Source organism: Falco biarmicus, chromosome 4 (assembly GCF_023638135.1).
Source record: "Falco biarmicus isolate bFalBia1 chromosome 4, bFalBia1.pri, whole genome shotgun sequence".
Classification (NCBI taxonomy): domain Eukaryota; kingdom Metazoa; phylum Chordata; class Aves; order Falconiformes; family Falconidae; genus Falco; species Falco biarmicus.
The window spans coordinates 62,835,430-62,857,542 of NC_079291.1; the positions used below are offsets into that span (position 1 = coordinate 62,835,430).

Consider the following 22,113-nt stretch of genomic DNA (forward strand, 5'->3'; position numbering starts at 1 on the left):
GCAAACTCAGCATCACAGCCACAGGTAGGGGACACGGGGACCCATCCCCGGCCCCTGGGGATGTCATACCACGGCAAGGGAGGGCTCTTCCCAGGTGTGGGCAGAGGGTCTGGGGGTGCCTGGGCAGGGCAGGGGAGCAGAGATGTGCTGGGGAGGGTCAGCTGTTCTTGCCCCAGGCCTGTGGGGTCCTACAGCCTTGCCCGGCGCTGCCCCATCGAGCCCATTTTTCTGCCTCAGTGGTGCGGAAGCCACGTGATGAGCTGTGCCTGGTCTCAGCCTGACCTCAGGTTTGCTGGGGCATCAGGTGCCTCCTGTGAGATAAGTCGCCAAAATTCAGCTCCGCAGCAGCCTCACCCACCGGGTGCTCTACGGCCACTCCAGCCCCCTATCCTGTGCGGCGAATGAAGAGACGGGGCGCAGCTTGATGCAAGCAAATGTCAATTTATTGTACAGAAGCACGTGTTTTTATACACTTTCAGAAACTGCGTGTTTTAAACAGATTGGTTCTTGAAGCTAAGCCTTGCATACTAGGCAATCCCTGATTGGTGGTTAACTACCAGCAATTAACCACAAGGTGTTACCGCTCCTTGGCGCCTTCCTTGGCGCCATCCGTCTCCCACTCCCCTGTGCTCTGCAAACATGCCTCATCATGTTAATTGTTGTCTAGACAAGCTCCAGCACATTCCCCTCCGCTAACTGATTGCCACTCATGGTCCTAGTTTCCAGCCCGCTCCTGCATCGCCCCCTTCCTGTTGCACAAAAGAACCCCTGAAACCGAACAAAAACAAGGCACAAGTAATAGAACAAATAAAAAACCAACTAAGACATATTATCAATGTCAAAATAACCCACTGTCTTTGTTCCGTACAATTTTACAATTTCCCCTTTTTGTTTTTGAACAGCTGGTACCAGGTTTGCCATGTTCTGCAGGGCCCTTGACAACATGACAGCAACCAAGGTAATAGCAAACAAGCAATACTGCCAATTGAGTGAATGGATGCCAAAAAGGCTGACATTTTGTCAGATTTGGTAACATGTTGCTGCAATGGGGCGCCTAAAATCCACCCAGCACATACCATCAAAATCCTCACAGCCATGTCCTTGAACCAACAACAAAAGCAGTGGCAATTTTGACTCACATTCTGAACTGCCTAACAAACAAGGTGATTTAACTCTTTAATGCTTTCCCTGCTGTTACTCTGGATAAGAGAAGAACCGCTGCAATACGTTCCCATCATAGCCTCCTACTACATTAGCATCTACAGAAAGACAATTATTGACATTCAAAGTATAAACAATATCAACTTCTTTTGGATTAACATTATACATAGGTGGAAGGGCACACCAAACAAGGACTGGTTCAGTCAACAGGTTCGAAACATAGCATGCTTTCTCTGAACATACGTCTGGGGTCATTCCCTTCATTCCCTCTTTTTTTATGCAACCAGAGACACTTTACCATAACAGAGAAGCTCCTATTTACATCTCTGAGCCCGGACACAAACTGCAGCTGTATGCTCCACCAGGCTCAGGGCAGAAATCGTTCATGTAGTTACATAGCTATATATCTCTACAAGTATGCAGATACCTATTAAACACTAGATAACCATCTTTATCTTTCCTAGTCTCCTTCACAATACCTAGCTGTTCTCTCATCTATTGTTAGGTCAAATAATTCTCTAGTTTCCTCTCCTATCTCTCTCTTCAGACATTTTCTATCCTCTTTTTTGCTTGTTAATTGCGACAAGGCAAGGGTTGTTTGTAGCTGGGTGACCATGACCTGCTTTATGTTACAATCAACTAAACACTGAATACAGGAAAAAAAGGTATGGGAGACATAAGGCAAACATCAATAAGGTGGTTAAAGATAATTATAATAAATCCCATAATACTTTTGAGTCATGGCCCAAAGTTTCCCAGCTGTGAGAAGAGACCAAAGGCATCCCGCCCCTGGCTCTGTTGCAGATCTTTGTTTTAAGGCTTTTGAGTTTTGTATACTTTTGTAAATTAATTCACAGTGGCCACTCAGATTCACGTAACACATCCTATCAAAGTCTTCACACTTGTGTCCCTGTGCTAATAATAAAAATCAATAGCAACTCGGTTCTGTAGCAACATATGATGGACAGAATCAACATCTGTTAATAAGCCAGAAAAAAAATATAGTATTTGTAGTATTACTTTGTTTAGCAAGCTAGCAGCCTAATTTACTAAGCAAGTTAAAAGCGAGTACTATTCTTACAGAAGAGATTAGAGAAGCAAAAATCTGTTATGCTGCATTCCAGAACTCAGCCTGAGAATTACAGTCTGCTGTGAGTTCTGCGTTACAATCATTTGACACATGTTGGGGTTGCGATTGTGAAAGTTGCCCGTTTACAGTTTTCATTGGCATTATCACAGCTAGTTGTTTTAAAAGCAACTCTTGAGCTTCCTGATGTTCGACTTGTTGCAAAATATTCTGAAGACAATCAATCAAGTTAGTATTAAAGTTAGTGACTCTCTAGGACCCTGCAAGACTGTGGCAAGACTCCCGCATCTGGACTGCCTTAATAGCCATCTCATTCATTTGCAAACAGTTGTCCCTGGGATACCTTGCCTGAATCACAGAATCAGCACAGTTAATTGCTCCAGCTAACTGCTCATAGTTAACAGCAATTCCCCGATTAAGGTTTTCAGTCAAGGCCACTACACATAGCTCACAAAAATCAAATAACCACATCATATACTGTATCAGTTAGTACCATACAAAGCAATAACTTCCAATCATGCAGTGTGAGTGTATAAAGCTCTGCCATCACTTCAAGAAGGGACATAGCAAATGTATTATGAATCCTCCCTTCCCGCACTGCTTTGCTTAATTCTTTAACAGCCTCGTATTGCGCAGGCTGCCACTCTGCAGGTTGATTTGTCTGACAAAATACTGAACATGCCCTAGCGACTCCCAAAACCTATCACTGAAGTATTTCCCACTTGCATTCCTGCCACCAATCCCTCAGACTCCCTTTCACCCTCCCCCAAAATACAATCAATGCATCAGGAGAGACAAGGGGGTGGGGGAAAGGTCTAGCTCCTTTTCCAGATCTATAGGACGTGGATCAAAAGGTTTATCAGTGTCAATGGAATCATTGTCCGAGTTGTCCTGTTCCTGTGCTTGGTCTAAACGTATTACCTTTGTTAAGTGGTTTGATCCAGGGCGATATTGTCCGTTCCGAGCGCTGTAAAAAGCGAAATCTAGATGCTAGATCCTGAATTTGGTTACCTGACGTTAATGCAAAACAGAAATCATCACGCAGTTTTTATTTCATTCTGTAGGGTCGGTGTCGGTATCAGTTGTCTGCGGTAAAGGTTCAGGGAAAGGTCGTGCATTCTTTGCTGGGATCCATCTGGGTCCTCTTTCTGTGGAGACACAAGCGTAACCTTTTCCCCATGTAACAAGAGGATATGGTCCCATAATTTTACCTGTTTCTGGTTCTCGAACCAATACTGGGGCTTTAACCCGTGCCTCGAAGGAGGTATTTGCAGTAAAATGTCGAACTGTCGGTGGGTTGTTATCTATTAAAGAACAATTTAAAAAATTAAAAACATACAATGCTTTCTGTAACCGTTCCTCCGGAATAGCCATTCCCCCTTTTTGTTGTTGTAATAGACGTTTTAGAGACTGATGAGACCGTTCAACGAGAGATTGACCGGTGGGGGAATGAGGAATGCCAGTAATATGAGTTATACCCCATAGGGCAAAAAAGGTTTTTATAGTTGTTGAAACATAAGCTGGACCATTATCTGTCTTTATCTTTGAGGGAATACCCAAAGTAGCAAAAGCACGCATTAAATGTCTACGAACATCTCGGGCCTTTTCTCCTGTGTGACAAGAGGCAAACAAGGCACCTGAAAATGTATCAATGGAAGAGTGGATATATTTAAGGTTACCAAATTCAGAATAATGTGTGACATCTGTTTGCCATAATTGTAGGCTTTGTAATCCTCTAGGGTTAAGTCCTGCAGCAATTGATGGGAAAGAATGTTTTTGACAATCAGGACAGACAGCAATAATATTTGACGCTTGTTGAGAAGTAAGGTCAAACTGTCGCTTAAGAGCTCCAGCATTTTGATGGAAAAAAGAGCGACTCAGTTTAGCTTGTGCAATGCGGTCTGGCAATACTTGAACTGGTAACGTCAACAGATCAGCTCGTCGATTGCCTTCTGCCAGAAAACCAGGTAGTGAGGTATGAGATCTAATATGCATAACAAAATAAGGTGCAGATCGAGAGTCCAAAAGGAAAATAAGTTCCTGTAACAGGGTAAAAAGTTGTGAATGTGAAACATTCCGCAGCACAGAAGCTTTGGCTCGTGTAACAATACCTGCAACATAAGCTGAATCAGTAACAAGCTTGAGTGGTACGTTCCATTTTCGGAAAACGCAAACAACTGCATTCAGTTCTCCTATTTGAGGTGAACCGGAGACTGTCTCTATGTCCGAGTCCCATCGTCTCCGTTGATCATCCCACCATAGGAGAACAGATTTATGTGATTTGCCTGATCCATCTGTAAAGACAGTAAGTGCCTGTAAGGGTTGTTCGCTTCTTTTGGGTTTTAACATCAGACAAAAGTCAATGTTAAACAGTGTGTGTGAAGGTGGATGAGAACTTAGTTGACCTGTATAGTCAGCAAGTGCCATAACAAAGGTGTCTGATTGCTGATAAAGCCATTGTAAGTATACCGTTGTTATTGGTAGACAAATACAGACAAAATCCTTCCCTGATAAGGTTAACAGGCGTGATCTAGCTTTAACAATCAGAGAGGCAAACATTTCATGTTGTGCCAAAATAGTTTTTGTAGACTGGTTAGGTAAAAAGATCCATTCAATAATTAACAGGGGGTCTGAGTTCTGAAGGTCCCATTGCAATATCAGGGCATGAGGCTGTCGTACAGGGTTTAAAATAATCAAGTTAAAAGGTAGTTCAGGGGCCCATCGGTGGGCCTGTCGAGAAGCAATAGCTGAGGCAACCTTTTGTAAAGATGCATCTGCTTCAGAGTTAAGATTACGTGGGGAACAAAGATTAGTGTCCCCTTTTAAGTAGGTCAAACAGAGGACCCAAGTCTGTATTAGAAATTCCCAGTAGTGGTCGAACCCAATTTATTGTTCCCAGTAATTTTTGTGCATCGTGCAGGTTTTTTACATTGGTATTGATCTGCAATGGTTGAGGAACAATAGTTTGTGCTCTTATTCGCCAGCCCAGATATTTCCAAGGGGGAAACTTCTGGACTTTTTCTGGTGCTATAGAGAGACCTGCCGAATTCACGGCATCTGCGACAAGGGCTACAGCTTCCTCCATGACTTTGTGATGTTGTGCTGCCACTAAAAGTTCATCCATATAATGATACAATAACACAGTAGGCATAGCGTTTCGGACAGGACTGAGTATTTTCGCAACATACCATTGACACATTGTAGGGCTATTTTTCATACCTTGTGGCAGTACAACCCACTGATATCTGTGCAACGGAGCTTGCATGTTGATGCTTGGAATTGAAAAGGCAAATTTTGGGGCATCATCTGGATGCAACGGGATACTGAAAAAACAATCTTTAAGATCTATGACAGTTAGATGCCAATGTCGAGGGATCATAGCTGGGGACGGGAGCCCGGGTTGGAGGGCTCCCATATCTTCCATAGCATCATTAATTTTTCTGAGATCATGGAGCAAGCGCCACTTGCCAGTTTGTTTTTTAATAACAAAACCTGGTGAATTCCATGGGCTAGTAGAAGGTTCAATGTGTCCTTGGGACAGTTGTTCTGAGACTAAGTTTTGAAGTGCGCGAAGTTTTTCCAAAGGAAGGGGCCATTGATCCACCCAAATAGGAGCATCAGTTTTCCAGGTTATTTTTAGGGTGTCGCGCACTTCAATGGCCCCATCTAAAAATGTGTTTGGATAGACATCCCCCATTGTGACAATACGTCACGTCCCCACAAAACCATAGGGACTGGTAGCACAAAAGGTTTAACAGAAGCCACATGTCCCTCTGGTCCTTGAATTCGAATTAGTTCCAAACTCTGACGACTGTTACCGGTCCCCCCTATCCCAGCCAGTGTCTGAGAGACATTAGTCAGTGGCCATTGCGGAGGCCATTTGGCTTGAGAAATTACTGTGACATCAGCTCCAGTGTCAATGATTCCATTTAGTGCTATTTGTTGGTCATTGTAAATAAGGGTACACTGATACATAGGTCGCTGTGGAGAAATAGATTGTACCCACAAAATGTGAGGTAACCCTGTGGATCCAAAACCTGCTCTCCTCTGCGGAGGATGATCAGTGATAAGAGAGCTTACCCTTGCCGGAATCAGAATCAATTGCGCTATTCGACTACCCTGAGGTATCGTACAAGGTGGAAACGGAGTCCATGCCATGATTTTGATTTCGTCCACGCTGTCAGAGTCAATAACACCTGGTAAAACAAAGAGACCAGACGATGTTGTGGAAGATCTACCAATTAATAGAGCTTGTGTATCGGGGGGTAATGGTCCTTTGACATTTGTTGATAATAAATGAACCGAGGAATCGAGCAGTGTTACTGTGTGTGAGGTTGCCAGGTCCAATCCGGCGCTGCCTGAGGTTGCTGGACAGGGACTTGAGGTGTCGGTGCTTCTCTCCGAGGTTGTTGAAATGTCAGCTGTGGCGCTTGTGTCTGCGCGCGTCGCTGCCCCGCGCTCCGCGGTCGGTTTCCCTGTATCGGTTGTCCCTGGAAGTCATACTTAGATCGACATTGATTAGCATAATGACGCCCTTTCTGACATGTCGGACAAACTCCAGGACCAGGAGGTTGTTGTCTATTCCCTGCAGCCCAAGCAAGACAATTTCTCTTTAGATGACCAGGCTTACCACAACCATAGCAATTCCCCACACCACGCATCGCTGCAAAAGCAGCAGCCATAGCTTCAAACTTGTGGTCAACCGTACCGATTCGGTTCCATGCTTTCACTATTTCCACCAAAGTGGGGTTCGGGTTGGGAAGAGACTTCAATAGCCTTTTACAATCAACATTAGCATTTTCAACAGCTAGTTTTGTTAACAATATATCCTGAGCTTCCGCATTATCTACTTGACGTTCCAAAGCCTGTTTTAGTCTATCAATAAACTGCATATAAGGTTCTCGAGACTCCTGAGTGATGTTAGTAAAAGCTTTTTGTGGCTTTTGTACGTCAGGAACCTGGAAAAAAGCCTTTTTGGCCTCTTCTCTAATTGCCTCGAGAGCCGCACGGGGGCAGTGTTGAGCCTGCGCTACAGGATCAGCATGTGCACCGGTGCCCGTACGATGCTCTATTGTCAGTGCAGCTAATGCAGCATCATTGTGATTGACATACGTGAGCAGGAGTGCTTGCAGTCCCCCTCTCCAATGCGACTCCCATAACGTGTACTGAGTTGGGGTTAGTAGCAATCGTGCTAAAGATTTCAAATCATGAGGAGTCATGACATAAGTATCAAACACAGAAGATAACAGACTTATAAACTAGGGAGAAGACATACCATGTTCCGTAACCGTGTGGTGCAGCTCTTTAACAACCGAAAAAGAAAGAGCCTCCCATCGTGCTCCCCCTGCCCGACCCTGAGAATACAAGACCGGAGCAACTATAGTTTTAGCCATTTCTAAATCCTCCTCCTTTAAGGCTTGTTTCTTTATTTTTGCCCACACATCACGCAGATCAGGAGGCTATAAATCAGGTTCTTGTTCAGGGTCTACTGGTCCCGGGTCAAAGGGATCTTCTTCTGGCGGATACTCCACTGCATTGACACCCAGGTTTCTAGAGCACTGTGACTTAGAGGCTGATAAGGAAAGAGCTATAGGAGCTTGCGATTCCTCCTGCTCTCCTTCCTCTGCCTTTTCTTCCTGTGCTTTCATAGTCTCAAAAATAACTCTCCATGAAGAGAGCAGACAGTGGGACTCAGTATTGCCTTTTGTCGCAGAATCCCACAATTTCACCCCTGTGTCGTCCCAACGTTCCAGCGTAAAAATTGTAGATGCAGTCACTGTGGGCATATTTACTTGCACCCACTTGAGCATTGCTTTAAGGTCTTGCCCAGAAATACTTTTCTTATGTTTGTTAAGGAGACCTTGCATAAGCTCATATACGTCTCTTTCTGAGGACGAAACCTGATTCCCCATTACGGATTTCCCACAGCTCACCTCTCAGCTCCGGAGGGATTTCTGGCCGGCTGGCTCCTGCTTCCTTTCAGCGGATCATTCAAAGTTCTGTGGGATTCGCTGCATGTCGCTCAGTTAGGCGATTCGAGAGTCCCTCCACATCAGATCCTTCACCGGATCACGTCGGGTCACCAATTTGCTGCGAATGAAGAGACGGGACGCAGCTTGATGCAAGCAAATGTCCGTTTATTGTACCAAAGCATGAGCTTATATACACTTTCAAAAGCTGCACGTTTAAAACTGGTTCTTGAAGCTAAGCCTTGTATACCAGGCAATCCCTGATTGGTGGTTAACTATCATCAATTAACAGCAAGGTGTTACTGCTCCTTGGCGCCATCCTTGGCGCCATCTGTCTCCCACTCCCCTGTGCTCTGTAAACATGTCTCATCATGTTAATTGCTGTCTAGAAAAGCTCGAGCACATTCCCCTCAGCTAACTGATTGCAACGCATGGTCCTAGTTTCCAGCCCGCTCCTGCAGTCTGCCTGCAATCTGCTTCCTCCGGCAGGTGCCGGGCGTGGAAGTCCTGGCCTTGCACACGAGACTGAAGAGGACTGGTGCCTGGTTAGCCACAGAACTGAAACACTTTATTGCAGGGACTCAGCCAGCTGAGCTCTTCCGTTGAGAGGAGCGCGGGCAGGACAGAGCAGGCCTTTGACACCGAGGCTGCCTTTGCATCAGCAGGCATTGCCCCAGCGGGAAATGGTGGTGGTGCGCTGCAGCCAGCCCTGGATCCTCTCCGTCCTGCTGATCAAACCTTTTCTCCTATTAGGAACTGCACCAACTTCTGCAGCCAAGAAAGGAAATCCCACAGCTTCTGCACTGGAAGTGGGCAGGGTGTAAACCTTCCTGCTTCTGTTGGTGTTGGCCTGTGAACGGGGGTGGAGGTGAAGGCTGGCTGCGGCCTTGCCGTAGTCGCTACTGCTGTGTGCAGGCCCATCTGTTCCAGGATCCAGTTGTAGAAGTGCTGGGTGGAGGTGTAGACTCCGGGCTTCTTTGCTCTCGCACAGCCCATCCCCCAGCTGGTCAGGCCAACAAGCCAGAAGTAGTCAGCGCTCTTGTCTTGGCACACAAGAGGCCCACCGCTGTCCCCCTGCAGCAGAGGAGAGAGGATGAAGGGGTTGTTGGGTGGCCACCGTCAGCCCAGTGGCTGGCTCCTTCCCTCTCATGGCACTTCCAGAGCTGTATTTAGTGGCCAGCCAAGCTCTGGAGAAGCTTTCCTGGGAGGGGGCGGTGGGCCTGTAAGGCAGGGCTCGCTCTCCCTGCGGCACGTTGGTGCTGCAGGTGTGTCAGGAGGCTGTGTCTGGCTTGGGATGGTGAAGCTCTGGGCTGCCAAGGGCACTGGGTGGGCATTGTGAACAAAGTGCCAGGCCTCTGGGACAAGGCAGGCAGGCCCTGGGCAAAGGCCCTACCCATGGGGAAATGGGTTTAGGCCCTCAGCAGTGGGGACACAGCAATGGGAGTGTGAGTGGCCAGGAAAAGCCCGTGACGGTGCAGGTTTGGGCGGTTGTGGCGGGGCTGCCCGTGCTGCCGGGGCTTGGCTTGTAGCACGCTCCTACCTGGCAGGTGTCGATGCCACCCTGCGGATAGCCAGCACAGATGTTGTGGGTGTGGATGGCCCCTCTGTACCAGCCGCTGCTGTTACAGACCCCGGCATCAATGAGGTGGACCTGGGCCTCCTGCAGCACATACGCCGATCCTCCAGCTGTGAAGAGCACAGAAAGGAATGAACACCCAGCAGCTCATTGCCAGTTCTCCTTCCCTGCGTGACTGAAGCCCTATCCCGGGGCTTGGCTTTGCATGTGGGGAGGCGCTGGACCGCTCCTTCCTTTCTGCCTTGCTCTGGGTCAGTGGCTCACGCCCCCCTCTCTAAGAGGCATACGTCCCCACAGCCTGATTCTGGCTTTCGCCCCTGCTGTCAGGAAGAGCAACCTGCCTCCCCAAGCTGGCCAAGCTTGCACTCGCAACGTGACTACATTTTGGGAGCTCACCTCTTGCAGTCCTGGCACCCCAGCCACTGACGTAGCACTCTGCCAGCTCCGAGACTCTCAGCGAGGCATCGGGCACGCAGGCAAGCTGTACGTAGCTGTTGCACTGGACAGGCTGCTCCAGTTCCAGCAAGGCAATGTCGTTCCTCCGTGTGATATTACTGAAGTGCTGGTGAACCAGCAGCTGCTTGATGTTGCGCACCTGGGCCTCAGGTCCCAGCTGGGTCAGCCGGGTGGCACCTACCACCACCTGCCACATGGTGATGTTCCTGGAAGGCAGATGGAGAGAGGGCTCAGAGGGAGCAGAGCCACATGCTGCAGCAGCACAGCAGTCGCCCTGCCTTCTGCTTGGCAAGGCAGAGAGGAAAGCAGTGCTTGGGAGGGTGCGACAGACCACGTGCTCCTTGGGCTCAAGCAGTGTCGAGCTGGAGGCTGCTGGGAAGCAGTGGCATGAGCCCAGCCTTCTCCTGAGCAGCCTCTCAGGTGGCTGCGGAGTGCCCAGGCACTGGGCGTACTGCAGGGCAACGGGACGGGAGCAGCACGTGCTTTTGCACTCAGGGCACCTGCTAGAGTGTGGGGCTAGCCCCGATCCCTGGTCCTCCTTACCTGGCCTCGATGAAGCAGTGGGCTGATGTGAGGACCCACTGTGGGCTGATGAGGGAACCCCCGCAGATGTGCGCCGTGCCTCCTTCCAAGGGAGCCTCGATGCTGACGATCCAGGGCCAGGCCCCTGGCTGGGCATCTGTGCCACCCACAACGCGCGACATGCCGTAGTGAAAAGCCGCAGGCCGAAGGCCGCAGGTGCCTCTGTAACCAGAAACTCCATTCTGGTTAGCTCCATGGAAGCTTGTGCCATTCCGGCTAAAGGCCAGCTGTCTTCCCTCCCCTCAAGGCATGGCCAGAAGGGCCGAGGAAACCCGTGGGGTGCGTGCCCGCTCCCCTTTCCCTGCTTTCTGCTTCAGCCCGTAGACGAGTTGTGCCGGCAGCCTGGGTGATGGCAAGGAGCTGAGCCTCCCAGATGGCCTTCAAGAGCCACTGGGGTGGCCATGGGGGACAAGCAGGACCCCTCCAGAGAAGCTCACAAGGGTTGCCCAATGTCCCTCCCAGAGCCTCGGCCACTTACCCACAGCTATCCCATGTGCCATGCACAGGACAGCACACGGCCAGCAGGACAACGAGGAGGAGGAGAACATCCATCACTACCAGCAACATGTGGCAGCTGCAAGAACGAAGACTTGTCGCCACCACTACGGCCACCGACAGAGTGCCCGCAGGATTCCCGTTCCTGGGGTACCCTTGGACACGGGGCTGATGTCACAGAGTGCCTGGTTCCAGGTGCTGGGCGTGGTGGCGGTGGGGGAGGGATGGGGGGCAACAGGAGGGGTTCCAAGCAGGACTGGAGGCGGAAGCTGGGATCGCACACCCCTGACAGAGCCCCACGCAATGCCCTGCTTGCACGATCAGGGTGGGCAGGCCCCGTGGCAGGCAGCAGCGCCTGGCTCCCAGCTCTGCCTGCTAACAGCTCACAGGGCAACACCCAGCGTGGCCTCGCAGCCTCTTTGGGGAGTTCCCTGCCGCCCTGCTCTCTGCAGCCCTGTGCCACCGGCTCCTTCCCAATAAACAGACACACAACAAAGAACACAATGACTACAGCAGCATGCGCGTGCTTGGGTGTTGAAGAGCCAATCTGTTGATGGCCGTGGCAGCCAAGCAGTGCTCGGCAATCCAAATAAGCCAAGCACAGCCCAGCAACGTCAACCTTCCTGCACAAAGCACAGTGAAATGCAGGTGCAGCACACTCCTCACTGGCTATGTCAGCCACAGCAACGCGCTCTGGCAGGCGTCGTGTCCTTGCTGTCTGTGAGTTGGATTGCTGTTCTGGGCACCCACTGACCATGGCACTTGTGGCAAGGGCAATCAACGTGAAGCTCTAGAGAGAGAAGGATGCTCCTGCTCGCAGCCCAACGTGCCATTGTTCACAGCTTTGCAAGAGCTTGCATCAGTCTCACCTCGTCAGTCTGTCTTCTGCCGCTTACTGAAGGAGCCTTGCTCACTCTCCTGCTGGAGTGCAGGAGAGAAGCAGGAGCCAGGCACGTGCATTGCATTTGCACAGCAGGGCTAGGTCCCTGGAGGGTCGAGGGCAATGGCTTGAAGGTTGGCAGCCTCCAAGCTTGTGAAAGGTGCGGCAGCTCCCTGCTGCCATCCTGGCTTCTGTGGCGAGGCATAAGGCGCACAGCGGAGGGAGCAATCGGGTCCCGAGGAGGAGGACCACGCAGGCTCTGTCTGAAAGTGGAAGAGCTGCTCTCAAGGCCCTTGAGGTGCAGCAGGGCTTCCTAGGCCCCAGAACTGGCCTCCAAGCAAGCGGGCTCAAGGCTGCTTTGTGTTTTGAAAAGGGACCGGCAGCCGGTTCCCACGTGTCTGCTGAGAGCAGGCAGAAGGCAGCCTTGGAGAAGACAACTTGTCTGCTGGGGAAACCCTGCTCTTTCAGCACCGGTTTTGGCAGGTGGCTAGCAGAGAATGCCGTCAGAGGTGGCCACACTTCACAGACGCTTGAAGGAAGAGATTGGGGTCATTTGGTGGAGAGGACCCTGGCAGGGACAGCAGTTCCCAGGCAAGCTCGTCAGTAATGGCACACAAGTCCAAGGTGACCTAGCTAACAACACCCAAAGACCACGTGTGTTGACAGATGGGGCAAACCTGGGAGCAAAGCGGGGGGTGGGAAATAACCGGGCTTGGCCCCGTGTCTGGGAGGAGAGCAGGGCTGAGAGAGGCAGGACTCAGGGAAGATGAGGGGCACGTATAAGCACGGCAAATGGAGAGAAGGGGGGATCAAGGAGCCGGTCACACAGAAGCAAAGTGCTGGCTGCCTTGCTTGCCTGAGCCCTGCGCCTAATCACCACAGTACCCACTGGCTTCTTTCGGAGAGCCACCCCAAAGCCCTTCCTGTGTGGTCCCATTCTGCACCTGCCACACGGTGGGTCCCCAGGCCTGGCTGCTAGCAAAGGCCGACGGCAAGACAGGCCACAGGCAGCCAGCACTTGGAAAGCCCCAGTGTCTCGGGCCAGCTGCTGCTGGGAGCCCTGTGCGCGTGCACAGCTCACTAGTGAACCTGAAGCTGGACGAGGTGACAAGCAAGAGGGGAGAGAGAGCCTCTCAGGCATGTGGATGGCCTGCGGTGTCAGCCGACGTGCCTGCTCAGCCCCAGCGTCCCCACCTTGCAAGAGGACCAGGCCTGCCAACCACTGGCCACCTCTCCACCTCCCAGAGGCAGGAAGGACTTGGAGGTGCTTGAGCATGCATGCCCTCAGCTGCTGCCCACCTAGGCATGCCCCCCCTGCGGGAGCTGCAGAAGGGCCTGCCTCTGAAGCTGCCAGGACCGTCCTCCTCTTGCTCTGTGCTTGGGCCCCGGCAAGCCATGGTGCTGCAGCTCCCAGCTCTGTTCCTACCCAGGACTGCAGGGCATGCCTCCAGCTGAACTGGGATCTCTGGAAACATGGGCATGCCCTTTGCTTCCTCTTGATCATGCAGTGAAAGGAGTTCTTATGGCTCTGCGGATGATGCTGGAGCATGCTCCCTCCCCAAACAAGTCCGGCTTTCTGTCCAGAGGCCTCAGGTGTTCCTCGTAGCACAGAGCGCAACTCCCCTGCACTCCTAGCAGGCTTGGTGCGGCAAATGAAGAGACGGGATGCAGCTTGATGCAAGCAAGTTGTCCGTTTATTAGTGATTTTCTTACACATATATACGTTTCTACCTTCTACATATTACACACTGATTGGTTAAATCTTAAGCGTAAAAAACACTGATTGGTTGATATTTAAGGCACACCGTTAAAACAATAGGAACTTATTGGTTTACCTTGACCTAGCAACAATTTCTATTCCAAAATTAGGGGGCTTCTTTCTACCCGGCTTTCTTGATTAACAAAGTTACTTATCGGCACTATGCGTTCCCTTATCTGGCTACTTGTTTCTCTGTCCGTCTGGTTGCCTCCTCAACTGTAACGGCTCAGGGGTCTGCAGTTAGCTTGTTCCTTTGTTCCCAGGGCTAGTGCCCTACAAGTTCTAACAAGTCTCTATTCATCAGGCTATCAGTACTTGGACTCTTGTCCTTGAGGCATTGTCCTACAGCAGCCCTAACTTTAGCCTCCGTCTGCAATATCATGACCCTATCCACTACACTATAGTGGTTGGAACCACTGATTTTTTGCCCATTCTCACCTTGGGGAGCTCGGCGAGCATGATAGGTTCCCCAAAATCATCCAGTTTATATAACTCCGGCCCATACTTTAGTGGGGGAAACATCACGAACCTCTGTAGAAGTGTGGGCACTCCTTTCACCAAAGAGGGGTTATTTTGTCCTGAGATGGCCTCACTGTATGTTCGCTGCTACTACACCCACCTCCCTTCACCCTCTGGAGGTCACACTTTTAAACTGCTTTAGAGACTCGTCTCTTGTTCAATTCTGTCGCTTAGTCCTTCTTCACCTCTTTTCCTCACGGACAAACAGAACCGCGGACTCAGACTCTGCACTCACTTCGTACCAAGGTAGGTCTCAGGCACACACACAAGAGTCTCTCATAAAGAACCTGGCAATTTCTGTTTCACTGAGAATCCTGTCCGTGACACCAATTAAAATGTTACATGCCCGTCTGAGACCGGAGCGTGGTTCTGTTTGTATTCTCGGGAACAGAATGAAGACTCAAAATGGAGTCAAGAGCCAAGGAACTTTATTTGCCCAACAAGAAATACGTGAATGCAAAGGGGGAGTGAGAGTGACAGATTAAGAGAGGAAGGAAGGAAAGAAAGAAGTTAAGAAGGAAAGGCTTACAGCAACAGCTACCACCCCGGAGCTGCCGTGTCCCGACAGTCCGATACGTTTCCATGTCCGGTGGGGGAACGTTCCGTCCAATGTTGGTTCCTTTTTTTTATAGAGTTGTTACAAGCTGTTCTGCTTAACCACACCTTCCACCTGTCACCACTGTCACCGAAATTGGGAGTCAAACCTCTTAACACCATTGCAGCATTAGAGCAGCAGGCACTCCTTAATTGCAGCGCTGGGTGCTCGGTGGCATCTCCACAAATCAGGCACACCTGTGTAGGTTTTACTGTTACATTTATACAGAAAATTACAAGGTCATACACTCCCAATTACAATGATTGGTTAGTAATTTGCATATAATTGTTATATTTGCTGTGTCATCCTTTTCTGTTACTACGCTTGCACAGGGGAAGGGTCTTCAGCTGGGCAAGGGTCTACTTGACCTGTGGGCATGATTTTTTGGTATTATAATGAAGGTAGTTCACTTCAGGACACCTTAAAAGTTAGTTTTGTTGCCAAGTGGGACAGCTGGATATCGGCCTTGCCAAGCTGTCCAATAACTCATCCCATACACAACAGAACCTGGGCGCTCTGGTTGTGGTCTGAGAGTAGGGACTAAGCTTAGTATGGTCTATAGTATAGCACAGGGATTTCAAATAACAGTCTGCGATAACAAGCAGCACAGCGATTCATACCTCACTGGTCAATAAGTATTAATGTAATTCTATCATGAAGGTTAATTCCTTAGAATCAAAATCTTCTTGTAACTAGCTGTTACATAAACACAAAATATAGGAAGATTCAGTAAAATTTTGAGATAATCTGCACCACTAGGATAAAGTAATTGTGGTAGTGGGAGATCACGATCTCCTACTCAAATGCCGCCCCCCCCCCCCGAAGAGGGGGAATCCCCCGCTCGGGGAGCATGCCCAGTCAATTTAAAATGAACTGCACCTTTAAATTGAAGCGAGAAAGCAACTAACCCACAATTAGTTAGTAGGTGTAGACTTTGGGCAGAACTAACCAACTTCACTGTATAAATATGTATTGTGAGTACAACTAAGTGTTAGTTAGGAGGAGCGATCCCCCTTGCACCCGGCGCCGCAATAAACATACCTGCGTTATAACTTATCGTGAGTTATAGAGTTTAATTCTGCACGTCACACTGGCCTAAAGCAGTGAGGGAGTCTGAGACGTGAGCAGCTCCTGGCTTCAGTTCAGCCCGCTGCCTTTAGCTTCCACTCAGGGTGGGGTTTGGAGCGGGGCCCCAAGATAACTCGGGCTGTGCTCCTGGGCATGACCCAGGGGGCACCCGCACCACCCTCTGCTCACCGGTGCCCTAGTTCCACGCTTTCTACCCAAATACAGCCCAGCAAATGCCAGCCTGAGTGGGGCAAGAGCATCCCACGAGTGCTGCCCTTGCTGCTGGCAGGGCTGATGAGCAGTTGGAAGGACAGAGAAGAGCAATACCACTCACACTCTGAGCATGGGCTTCCAGTGTGAAGAGCACCGTGCCATCCTGGCTCAGAACAAGGGGCCACGCAGACACCTGCCAGGGGCTTCACACCCTTCAGCCGATGCGTTCAGTAATCCTTGCAGCACTGTACTGTGTTACTCCACCGGGCTGGTTTTTTTAAACCGGTGTTTCACATTCACCTGGCAAACACCACCCCAGAAGCTCAGAGCTCTGTCCCCACCTCCAGCATTGCGTCTGACCTCAGCCCAGGGGGGTGGCTGGTGCGTGACTGCGGCTGTGGTGCTGTTTCCTTCAAAACACAGTTGCTTGAAGTTTTCTGGGGTTTTGCTTTTCATTCAAAAATAATGTAGGAAACAAAATCACTTGTTTAACACCAGCTGTCCTGGCCTTTTCTCTTTGCCGGGAGGACGATCCTGGCAGGGCACCAAGACTGGGAGCGAACCCCCCCATGCCACAGCAGCACCAGTGGGGACGGGAGGTGCCGGCAGCCCCAGGAAGCTGTGCCGAGTCTCAGCCCAGCCTGGAGAGGCCAGCGAGGGCTGGGGGGCTCCAGGCACAGCGGCGGCGCTGGCATGCCCCCCAGGGACGGCACAACCTCCAAGGAAAAAAGCGGAAAAGGCTCCAGCTGGGGCTACTCACCCGCTTCGGTGGTGCAGGCAGCACCCAAGGAGGGGTGGGAGGTGGGGGCTCGGTGTCTATAGGAGGTGGTGGGGGTGTTCATAGGGTGCAGCTGGGTCCCAGCATCAGCAAATGGGGCAGAGAGTGGGAGAGGGGCTGAGCTGGGGGCCATGAGCACCAAAGGCATCCTTTGCAGGATTTGTATCCTGCAAATGCCATTAGTCCTGGGGGTGCTTTGAAGCCCATTGATGCCTGAGCCCAGCCCTGGCGTGCAGGATGGTCCTTTGCTGGCTCTGCTCTGATGCCTACTGCTTTGCCCTGAGTGCTCCCAGTTATCCCAGTGCAGGTGGCACTGGGGGGACCCCAAATCCTGATGGATGTACCTGGGCACCCCCAAAGTGGTCCTTTAGCACCCATTTTTTCCCTGAAAACCCAAACCCACCGAGGGAAACATCTCTGCGGAGTGGATCCCTGGGGAATGCAGCGGGGTGGGCAAAGACGGGGTCTGTCACTGTGTGTGCAGGAGGTCTGGGGGCTTGCGTCATGCTCTCCCCCCCAGCATCCCCTGTGTACACAGCCACATGTCCCCAGCTGTGACACCCCCAGGTTCCCCCTGCCCCACTGCTTCCAGGGACGGCAGTTTCCCTGCCCGGTACCTCTCCACTCACAACACAACTTGAGACAGGTCTCAGCACACAGTGGGGCTTTCCCCCATCTGATAGGGAGTGGACTGGGGGCAAAAGGGGGCTGGGGAAAGCAACTCCAAGCCGTGGGGGTGGCATAAGGGAAAGGAGGGGACATGTCCCCCCAGGTTTGGGAGCAGGGAAGGGCTTGTGGTGTTTTGCTCTGGAGGTGGGGAGCACCAGCTGCCCTGGGCTGGGCAGCACGGCGGTCGGTACCTCCCTCTTCCCATCAATGGCAGCGCTGGAAGAGGGAGAGGGGGTTTCTCCAACAGGACAGAAGCAAACTGGTGCGGGGATGCTCATCCCTTGGCACAAGCGAGAACAAACCAGCGGGCTCCAAGTGGGATTCACTTCTGGCACTAAGCCGTGTGCGGCTGCTGCCCTTCTCCCTGAGGTCCCCATTCCCTACCATCTTCAGCAGCACCTGAGCATCATCATGACCCTGCTGCACCGCCCGGCTCCCCCAGACCCCCTTTGGGGCCATCGGCTCCCCTGGCAGGGGCCACGGGGGCCAAAAGTGGGGCTCGTGGTGGTCGGGGGGGTCAGGGGGAGCCTGGCAGCACGGGGCTGGCACAGGCCCTGGGAAGGGGTTGGACAGGGGCAATTTCCAGCAGCTCCTCTGGTGCCACGTGCCCGCAGAATAAGGGGTGCTGCCAGCCACCCCTTATGCATGAGGGGAAGATCCCAACCCAGAGCCACCCCACTCAGGCCACAGAGGCGCTGCACTGCCCGTCATCCTTTATTGCTACTGCCTTCAGCTGCTTGCTCTCCTGCTCGGTGGGGTGGGTTTGCTCGCGGACCCCCAGTCCCGCTCAGCTGCCGTGGTGCTGGAGTCACTCCGAAGGGGCTGGACGAGGAGCCCCGGTGGCGCCTGGCAGAGCTGCCCATGGAATGAGGCTGGCCTCTGCTCCAGCGAGGCCACGGTGCCTGGGGTCGAGAATCAGGGCTCAGCCCCCCTGCAGCCCTAGGGGCGGGCAATGGCTGTGTGCAGCTCTGCCAGCCCAGGACGGGGCAGGCAGCAGTGGCACCTGCCCGGCCAGAGACACCCTGAAACATGGTCCTGGCCCCCACCCTGAAGCAGACAGGCTGTAGTCCCACACTGGCCAGGGCTGCCCCACCATGGCCACCCACCTCACTCCAGCTCCAATGTGGGGACCAGTTGCCCCATGCGCCAGCCCTCCCCCTCCATCCCATTTCACCCGTCCCCATCCCACTCCAGACTCCATCCCACCCTGCCTGGCTGGGGGCATCGACCCCTGCTCGCCCCCACCCACTGGCTGACAGTAGGGTGCCCTCTCCCCCCCGGTACCCCAACAGACCATACCCAGCTGGCAGCTCAAGGACCCAACCCTCCGGGGCTGTGAGAGCAGGTGGCCGGTGTCCCGGGCATCCCTCTGCCTTGGGGACAGCTTGGCCTTGTCCCTCGGGAAGCCTGAAAGAAAGACCAGAGGGAGGCAGGCTGGGGGGCGCCAGGGTGAATATGGCTTCATGCCAACACTTCCGTCCCCTTGGCACCTGCTGGAACCCCTCCCCAAGCGTGCCTTAGCTGTACCCTCCTTGCCCACAATCACAGGCAGCTGCTTGTCCTGCCAGTCCCTGGGGATGCGGCTGTCTTGGCCCAACAGCTCCATCTTGTCGTGCTGAGGAGAGAGCAGCGTGGCTGACACATGGGGCTGAATTCAGCATCCCCAGGCAACCCTCCCACACCCAGCTCTCCCTGCGGAAACTGAGTCATGCATCCCTCCCAGTGCACAGCATCACCCTCCCAGCCTTGGTCGCCCCTCCAGATCCCTACCTTTGTCATCCCTACCTTGATGGGGCACAGGATAGGGGGCTGGAGTGGCCGTAGAGCACCCGGTGGGTGAGGCTGCTGCGGAGCTGAATTTTGGCGACTTATCTCACAGGAGGCACCTGATGCCCCAGCAAACCTGAGGTCAGGCTGAGACCAGGCACAGCTCATCACGTGGCTTCTGCACCACTGAGGCAGAAAAATGGGCTCGGTGGGGCAGCGCCGGGCAAGGCTGTAGGACCCCACAGGCCTGGGGCAAGAACAGCTGACCCTCCCCAGCACATCTCTGCTCCCCTGCCCTGCCCAGGCACCCCCAGACCCTCTGCCCACACCTGGGAAGAGCCCTCCCTTGCTGTGGTATGACATCCCCAGGGGCCGGGGATGGGTCCCCGTGTCCCCTACCTGTGGCCGTGATGCTGACGTTGCTACTGCTTGATGATGGCACCCGGGTGCCCAGTGAGGCAGGGGTCAGCGGCGGCAGCAATGGGATGGCCGTAATTCTCCTGGAGAAGGCAGGAGCCACGGGTGGGTGACAGGGGGCAAACAACCAACCCTGGCTCAAAGCAGCGCCCCAAAGCCCACAGGCTTGTAGCCAAAGGCATCCCCTGCCTGCTGCTGCCACGAAAGGGTCCCCACCCCCCCACAGGCACGTAGGGCTGCAGAGGGACCTTGGCAGGGTTGGTCCCCCCAGGCAGACACCCTCACACCTGTGGCTGCCCAGGGCGCGCAGGGGTGCGAGGGGAAGGGCGCAGGCTCCCATGCCTGCCATCCAAACCAGCCCTCACACCGCTTTCATCCCTTCGTCAGCGCTAATTACCCCCCTGCGCCTTGCCAGGAGAGCAGGTCACAACCCAGCTCCCCAGCATTGCATGTCACACCCCTGCTTGGGGAGATGAGCCGTCACCCCCCAGCCTTGCTCCAGAAAGCCTCTGCACCCACTCCCACTTCTGGTTTGGGAGGGCTCTGTCCTGCACGTGCCCCCTCCTGCTGCCTCCTTTCATGTCAGGAACCTGCTACCGGTGGGAGGAAAAGGCACTGATTCCTGATCAGCATCCCCACACTTTGCTGGCTAAAGTGCTCTGATGCCAGGGTACCTCGCGAGCACCAGCTGGGATAGCTGGAAGGAACAGGGCGAGATGCCCAAAGCCATCCCCATCCCCACTGCACTCACCCAGCCGCATCATGGGCCTCTGTCGGCAGCACCTTCTCCTTGAGCTGCTCCAGCGTGTCCTTCCAGTGTGCCGTATTATCCTCTGTAATGTGTACCCTCGAGAACTTGGTGTGTGGGTTAGGAGGAAAAATCCACCGTGCATCCAGCATGGCAATAAACCACTGTCAGCTTCCTAAACTGTCCTTTGGCTCAGAGAGCTTTCTTGGTTATGATTTTCGGTAACAGAACATGGTGACCAAACGGGACCCGCTTTCCGGAATCTCGACAGACCAGAGAAATCGTGAGCACCGCAAGCACGCACTGGAGTAGTTTTGCCAGGGTTCTGAGATTCCCTGGCCAGGTGAATCTCCGTGACAGCTCTCTGGGATAACAGCGACATGGTCATAAACACTGAGGTTGCTTACAAAGAAGTCGTATCGCATTGCGGGTTGAAGTCCCCCTGGTGGGTCAGAGTCCCCCCGGGATATTTGAAGTGCACAATTGTCCAATCCATATGCTGTTACGCGGATGCCCAGAGCCCAGATTTTGCCTCACGCTCAGGTGAAACTTTGTTGGATTTTGTTTGCTGGATTTTGCCTCTGTCCAGTTTTGTTTGCAGGGTCTGGTTTAGGTATTGAGCGTTTATGATTTTGAAACTTTGTACACATGGGATCTGGTCATTCTGCTAGAGGGAGTTGGTTCTTCAGAGTTCTTTTGGGTTGTTTATTAAGATGCTGGAGCAAGTTTTGGGGTGACCCCCCCACTCAGACAAAATGGGCCGAATATTGTCATCACTGGTGGCCCTTGTATACCTTAGGTGATCAAGAGAAATGGCCTAGGAAAGGGAAGCATAATCTCCAATACAGCATGGCAGTTCATGTTCTTTTGGTACATGCAAAGGACAATGGGAAGAAGTCCCATAAGTGGGTTTGGTTTTTTGGCCTTGAGAAACAATCATGGAACAAGAAGTAAATAGACACTCATGATACTTGATGGCAATGTATTGATAATGATGGAGGGGAAGATAATTATTAATTGCCTTGGTGTTGTTCTGCTTGTAGTGTTGGGAAAAGGTGTTTGAAAGGGGAGAATGAAGAAGAGGATGTGCAATTTCTGGTTTCAGGGCAGTGTTGCTGGTAATAGGGAGAGATTTTGCTGAAGGTAAAAGAATGGTGTTGGGGAAAGCTCAGGAAGAGGATGCGAGGATAAATGGCTTTCGCTGCTTTGTTTGTGGGGCAGTCAGAGCTGCCTCCCTGCCCACCCGGTGATCTCTGCTGCAGAGTTGCTTTGGGTTTCCTTGCCCACTCCGTTACGGAGCAGCCAGAGGCAGCAGGCTTCTGAACACTGTGGGATTTCTCCTTTCAGGTCTGGTTGATCTGAATGAGGTGGGCA

The 22,113-nt window shown here is 52.3% G+C and overlaps 1 protein-coding gene and 1 long non-coding RNA gene across 2 annotated transcripts; both read right to left on the reverse strand.

The window, feature by feature from the left end:
- Window positions 1–8,763: 8,763 nt before the first annotated feature.
- Window positions 8,764–9,921, reverse strand: LOC130147377 (uncharacterized). Its single transcript, XR_008821226.1, has 2 exons — window positions 9,758–9,921; window positions 8,764–9,291 (listed from the first exon to the last, which is right to left on the reverse strand). It is a non-coding gene; the product is annotated as an uncharacterized LOC130147377 (long non-coding RNA).
- Window positions 9,922–10,067: 146 nt separating this feature from the next.
- Window positions 10,068–11,287, reverse strand: LOC130147616 (acrosin-like). Its single transcript, XM_056335054.1, has 2 exons — window positions 10,793–11,287; window positions 10,068–10,455 (listed from the first exon to the last, which is right to left on the reverse strand). Exons 1-2 carry the CDS (start codon window positions 10,951–10,953, stop codon window positions 10,068–10,070), a joined length of 549 nt encoding a protein of 182 aa, XP_056191029.1. The 5' UTR covers window positions 10,954–11,287.
- Window positions 11,288–22,113: the final 10,826 nt, after the last annotated feature.